Consider the following 6,838-nt stretch of genomic DNA (forward strand, 5'->3'; position numbering starts at 1 on the left):
GAAAAAATTCTCCTCAGGAACTGAGGATGGTTTTTTCGTATAGAAAAAATTCTCCTCAGGAACTGAGGATGGTTTTTTCGTATAGAAAAAATTCTCCACAGGAACTGAGGATGGTTTTTTCGTATAGAAAAAATTCTCCTCAAGCAACAAGTTTAAGCCACGGCCTCTGGCGTCCGAAGGTCCTTGTTTTGGATCCGTATATAACTACGACAGTGGTACAAAATAGTGGTCGGTTGGACAAAAAATTCTCCTCAGAAACTGAGGATGGTTTTTTCTATAGAAAAAATTCTCCTCAGGAACTGAGGATGGTTTTTTCTATAGAAAAAATTCTCCTCAGGAACTGAGGATGGTTTTTTCTATAGAAAAAATTCTCCTCAGGAACTGAGGATGGTTTTTTCTATAGAAAAAATTCTCCTCAGGAACTGAGGATGGTTTTTTCTATAGAAAAAATTCTCCTCAGGAACTGAGGATGGTTTTTTCTATAGAAAAAATTCTCCTCAGGAACTGAGGATGGTTTTTTCTATAGAAAAAATTCTCCTCAGGAACTGAGGATGGTTTTTTCTATAGAAAAAATTCTCCTCAGGAACTGAGGATGGTTTTTTCTATAGAAAAAATTCTCCTCAGGAACTGAGGATGGTTTTTTCTATAGAAAAAATTCTCCTCAGGAACTGAGGATGGTTTTTTCTATAGAAAAAATTCTCCTCAGGAACTGAGGATGGTTTTTTCTATAGAAAAAATTCTCCTCAGGAACTGAGGATGGTTTTTTCTATAGAAAAAATTCTCCTCAGGAACTGAGGATGGTTTTTTCTATAGAAAAAATTCTCCTCAGGAACTGAGGATGGTTTTTTCTATAGAAAAAATTCTCCTCAGGAACTGAGGATGGTTTTTTCTATAGAAAAAATTCTCCTCAGGAACTGAGGATGGTTTTTTCTATAGAAAAAATTCTCCTCAGGAACTGAGGATGGTTTTTTCTATAGAAAAAATTCTCCTCAGAAACTGAGAATGTCTTTTTTTCGATAGAAAAAATTCTCCTCAGGAACTGAGGATGGGTTTTTTTCTATAGAAAAAATTCTCCTCAGGAACTGAGGATGGGTTTTTCGTATAGAAAAAATTCTCCTCAGGAAGTGAGGATGGGTTTTTTCTATAGAAAAAAATTCTCCTCAGGAACTGAGAATGGGTTTTTTCTATAGAAAAAATTCTCCTCCGGAACTGAGGATGGCTTGTTTTCTATAGAAAAAAATCACCTCAGGAGCTGAGGATGGGTTTTTTCTAAAATCATCTCAGGAACTGAGCATGGTTTTTTCTATAGAAAAAATTCTCCTCCGGAACTGAGCATGGTTTTTTCTATAGAAAAAATTCTCCTCAGGAACTGAGGATGGGTTTTTTCTATAGAAAAAATTCTCCTCAGGAACTGAGGATGGTTTTTTCCTATAGAAAAAATTTTCCTCAGGAACTGAGGATGGTTTTTTCCTATAGAAAAAAATCTCCTCAGGAACTGAGGATGGTTTTTTCCTATAAAAAAAAGTCTCCTCAGGAACTGAGGATAGTTTTTTCCTATAGAAAAAATTCTCCTCAGGAACTGAGGATGGTTTTTTCCTATAGAAAAACTTCTCCTCAGGACCTGAGGATGGTTTTTTCCTATAGAAAAAATTCTCCTCAGGAACTGAGGATGGTTTTTTCTATAGAAAAAATTCTCCTCAGGAACTGAGGATGGTTTTTTCTATAGAAAAAATTCTCCTCAGAAACTGAGGATGGTTTTTTGCTATAAAAAAATTCTCCTCAGAAACTGAGGATGGTTTTTTGCTATAGAAAAAAATCTCCTCGTATAGAAAAAATTCTCCTCAGGAACTGAGGATGGTTTTTTCGTATAGAAAAAATTCTCCTCAGGAACTGAGGATGGTTTTTTCGTATAGAAAAAATTCTCCTCAGGAACTGAGGATGGTTTTTTCGTATAGAAAAAATTCTCCTCAGGAACTGAGGATGGTTTTTTCGTATAGAAAAAATTCTCCTCAGGAACTGAGGATGGTTTTTTCGTATAGAAAAAATTCTCCTCAGGAACTGAGGATGGTTTTTTCCTATAGAAAAAATTCTCCTCAGGAACTGAGGATGGATTTTTCCTATAGAAAAAATTCTCCTCAGGAACTGAGGATGGATTTTTCCTATAGAAAAAATTCTCCTCAGGAACTGAGGATGGTTTTTTCCTATAGAAAAAATTCTCCTCAGGAACTGAGGATGGTTTTTTCCTATAGAAAAAATTCTCCTCAGGAACTGAGGATGGTTTTTTCCTATAGAAAAAATTCTCCTCAGGAACTGAGGATGGTTTTTTCCTATAGAAAAAATTCTCCTCAGGAACTGAGGATGGTTTTTTCCTATAGAAAAAATTCTCCTCAGGAACTGAGGATGGTTTTTTCCTATAGAAAAAATTCTCCTCAGGAACTGAGGATGGTTTTTTCCTATAGAAAAAATTCTCCTCAGGAACTGAGGATGGTTTTTTCCTATAGAAAAAATTCTCCTCAGGAACTGAGGATGGTTTTTTCCTATAGAAAAAATTCTCCTCAGGAACTGAGGATGGTTTTTTCCTATAGAAAAAATTCTCCTCAGGAACTGAGGATGGTTTTTTCCTATAGAAAAAATTCTCCTCAGGAACTGAGGATGGTTTTTTCCTATAGAAAAAATTCTCCTCAGGAACTGAGGATGGTTTTTTCCTATAGAAAAAATTCTCCTCAGGAACTGAGGATGGTTTTTTCCTATAGAAAAAATTCTCCTCAGGAACTGAGGATGGTTTTTTCCTATAGAAAAAATTCTCCTCAGGAACTGAGGATGGTTTTTTCCTATAGAAAAAATTCTCCTCAGGAACTGAGGATGGTTTTTTCCTATAGAAAAAATTCTCCTCAGGAACTGAGGATGGTTTTTTCCTATAGAAAAAATTCTCCTCAGGAACTGAGGATGGTTTTTTCCTATAGAAAAACTTCTCCTCAGGACCTGAGGATGGTTTTTTCTATAGAAAAAAATCTCCTCAGGAACTGAGGATGGTTTTTTGCTATAGAAAAAAATCTCCTCAGGAACTGAGGATGGTTTTTTGCTATAGAAAAAATTCTCCTCAGGAACTGAGGATGGCTTTTTCGTATAGAAAAAATTCTCCTCAGGAACTGAGGATGGTTTTTTCGTATAGAAAAAATTCTCCTCAGGAACTAAGGTTGGTTTTTTCTATAGATGGTTCTTTCTATAGAAAAAATTCTCCTCAAGAACTGAGGATGTTTTTTTTCTATAGAAAAAATGCTTCTCAAGAATTGAGGATGGTTTTTTTCTATAGAAAAATTCTCCTCAGGAACTGAGGATGGTTTTTTCGTATAGAAAAAATTCTCCTCAGGAACTGAGGATGGTTTTTTCGTATAGAAAAAATTCTCCTCAGGAACTGAGGATGGTTTTTTCGTATAGAAAAAATTCTCCTCAGGAACTGAGGATGGTTTTTTCGTATAGAAAAAATTCTCCTCAGGAACTGAGGATGGTTTTTTCGTATAGAAAAAATTCTCCTCAGGAACTGAGGATGGTTTTTTCGTATAGAAAAAATTCTCCTCAGGAACTGAGGATGGTTTTTTCGTATAGAAAAAATTCTCCTCAGGAACTGAGGATGGTTTTTTCGTATAGAAAAAATTCTCCTCAGGAACTGAGGATGGTTTTTTCGTATAGAAAAAATTCTCCTCAGGAACTGAGGATGGTTTTTTCGTATAGAAAAAATTCTCCTCAGGAACTGAGGATGGTTTTTTCGTATAGAAAAAATTCTCCTCAGGAACTGAGGATGGTTTTTTCGTATAGAAAAAATTCTCCTCAGGAACTGAGGATGGTTTTTTCGTATAGAAAAAATTCTCCTCAGGAACTGAGGATGGTTTTTTCGTATAGAAAAAATTCTCCTCAGGAACTGAGGATGGTTTTTTCGTATAGAAAAAATTCTCCTCAGGAACTGAGGATGGTTTTTTCGTATAGAAAAAATTCTCCTCAGGAACTGAGGATGGTTTTTTCGTATAGAAAAAATTCTCCTCAGGAACTGAGGATGGTTTTTTCGTATAGAAAAATTTTCGTATAGAAATAATTCTCCTCAGGAACTGAGGATGGTATTTTCGTATAGAAAAAATTCTCCTCAGGAACTGAGGATGGTTTTTTCGTATAGAAAAAATTCTCCTCAGGAACTGAGGATGGTTTTTTCGTATAGAAAAAATTCTCCTCAGGAACTGAGGATGGTTTTTTCGTATAGAAAAAATTCTCCTCAGGAACTGAGGATGGTTTTTTCGTATAGAAAAATTTTCGTATAGAAATAATTCTCCTCAGGAACTGAGGATGGTTTTTTCGTATAGAAAAAATTCTCCTCAGGAACTGAGGATGGTTTTTTCGTATAGAAAAAATTCTCCTCAGGAACTGAGGATGGTTTTTTCGTATAGAAAAAATTCTCCTCAGGAACTGAGGATGGTTTTTTCGTATAGAAAAAATTCTCCTCAGGAACTGAGGATGGTTTTTTCGTATAGAAAAAATTCTCCTCAGGAACTGAGGATGGTTTTTTCGTATAGAAAAAATTCTCCTCAGGAACTGAGGATGGTTTTTTCGTATAGAAAAAATTCTCCTCAGGAACTGAGGATGGTTTTTTCGTATAGAAAAAATTCTCCTCAGGAACTGAGGATGGTTTTTTCGTATAGAAAAAATTCTCCTCAGGAACTGAGGATGGTTTTTTCGTATAGAAAAAATTCTCCTCAGGAACTGAGGATGGTTTTTTCGTATAGAAAAAATTCTCCTCAGGAACTGAGGATGGTTTTTTCGTATAGAAAAAATTCTCCTCAGGAACTGAGGATGGTTTTTTCGTATAGAAAAAATTCTCCTCAGGAACTTAGGAGGGGTTTTTCTATAGAAAAAATTCTCCTCAGGAACTCAGGAAGGTTTTTTCTATAGAAAAAATTCTCCTCAGGAACTCAGGAAGGTTTTTTCTATAGAAAAAATTCTCCTCAGGAACTGAGGATGTTTTTTTCTATAGACCTTTTATAAGAACACCTTGTAACCTTCTGAAAGAATACCCTCCAAAGATGTCTCCTATAAAGTTATTCTTCATTGGTATCTTCTCCAATGATATCTAGCAATTAAATTTAAATTTCTTTTCGAATCACTTTAAATTGCATATTTTAACATTTTTTACCATAATAAAAATATTAAATTAATGTAAATCTGTTTGCAAAAAAGTCTGCAAAGTGGACCACTTGACTTGTTAATGTTGAACTCTCACACCACTGTAGTGGTTAGTCTGGCAATTGAGTGGCAAGTAATGAGTCATTCACAAATGGCAACAAGCACGGAGTTCATTGTGGACAGACATTTTTGCATACACAAACCATGAATAAACCCAATTTGCCTTTGATATATTCTTCTTCTACTTTCACTCATCCTTTTCATCTCTTCTTTCTTTCTTCGCACACAATAGCGTTTCAGGTGTTTGCCAAGTACTTGGCTGTTACAATTCAATGGATGAAATCTATCTGGGCGAACGTTACGGTTATCGTCTACATGCTCCGGATGGCTTTAATTACATAACAGGTGGTGGTGGTATTGCATTCTCGGTGCCAGCACTGCGACGTATTGTGCAACACTGTAGCTGTCCTACGCCATCGGCTCCCGACGATATGATTTTGGGTTCCTGTTTGCACACACTTCAGATGAAAGCACTTCATTCAGCGCATTTCCATCAAGTAGGATACTTTAATTTCATATTTACATTACGGCTCCCAGCCCCGGGAGGGGGGATGGGGGTGATGATGATAAACAACTTAACTCTCTATATGGCCACATATAAGCTTAAATATGTGGGCCATACGGATCACGGAGGAAGCATGGTTATGTTTAATTGTTTCCTTTTTGTTTTAATTCCAACAGGCTCGTCCAAATGATTATCCTACGGAACGTTTGCGCCAGGAAGTCCCAGTGTCTTTTCACAAATTCTGGCAAATGGATCCAAGAGAAATTTACCGCCAATGGTTCTTCGATAATGACGATAGAATGTTATTACACGAGGCCAAAGCAGTCGATGATGAGGAGGATGTTGTTGCGGAACAGCGGTATGAAGTAAAGTTGCACAGCTATCCCACCCTATCTTCGAAGCATATCGACTATTATCACAAGAATCGTAATCTCTTGGCCAAGCCACAAGAATTCGATGACCTGAATGTACCTGTATCCCTGCTAGCCACCCTGCATCAGCATCCACATACCAAAGAGCGACATGTCGATCTGTAGTTGTTGTTATTATGTATATATGTATGTATTTGTAAGCTTCCTTTTGTAAAAATAAAGGCTGAGATTTTTTTGAGGAGGGTTGAATTTTTAATGGTAATTTTGTTCAATTTAAAAGAAAAATGTTTTTTGGGTCAAACCATGGCGACCAACGTGGGGCACTGTATTAAAACAGGATTTCTGGTTTTTTATAGGCCTTCTATAAGAAGATCTTGCGGACCTTTAAAAGAAGGCCTTGTGGTCTCCAATAAATAGAACTTCTGACCTTCTATAAGAAGACCACGTTTTGTGGAAAATAAATTTCTTTGAAATTTTTAAAAAATATTCTTTAAAAATCCAAGTTTTGTGGAAAATAAATTTCTTTAGAAAATTTTAAAAAATTTTCTTTAAAAAATCCACGTTTTGTGGAAAATAAATTTCTTTGAAAATTTTAAAAAATATTCTTTAAAAAATCCACGTTTTGTGAAAAAGAAATTTTGTCGAAAATTTAAAAAAAATATTCTTTAAAAAATCCACGTTTTGTGGAAAATAAATTTCTTTGAAATTTTTAAAAAATATTCTTTAAAAAATC

The 6,838-nt window shown here is 35.4% G+C and overlaps 1 protein-coding gene across 22 annotated transcripts in view; it reads left to right on the forward strand.

The window, feature by feature from the left end:
- Positions 1 to 6,358, forward strand: part of LOC141393649 (beta-1,3-glucosyltransferase) — a 59,664-nt gene extending 53,306 nt beyond the window's left edge. For all 22 annotated transcript variants that reach the window (XM_073966968.1, XM_073966971.1, XM_073966974.1 and 19 more), the window contains 2 exons: positions 5,462 to 5,726; positions 5,911 to 6,358. In XM_073966968.1, the coding sequence (XP_073823069.1) occupies positions 5,462 to 5,726; positions 5,911 to 6,270 (625 nt within the window). In that variant the 3' untranslated portion in view covers positions 6,271 to 6,358. The remainder of the gene's footprint in view (positions 1 to 5,461; positions 5,727 to 5,910) is intronic.
- The last annotated feature ends 480 nt before the right edge of the window (positions 6,359 to 6,838 follow it).

Source organism: Musca autumnalis, unplaced genomic scaffold (genome assembly GCF_047663935.1).
Source record: "Musca autumnalis isolate F117 unplaced genomic scaffold, ASM4766393v1 scaffold_2, whole genome shotgun sequence".
Taxonomy (NCBI): Eukaryota; Metazoa; Arthropoda; class Insecta; order Diptera; family Muscidae; genus Musca; species Musca autumnalis.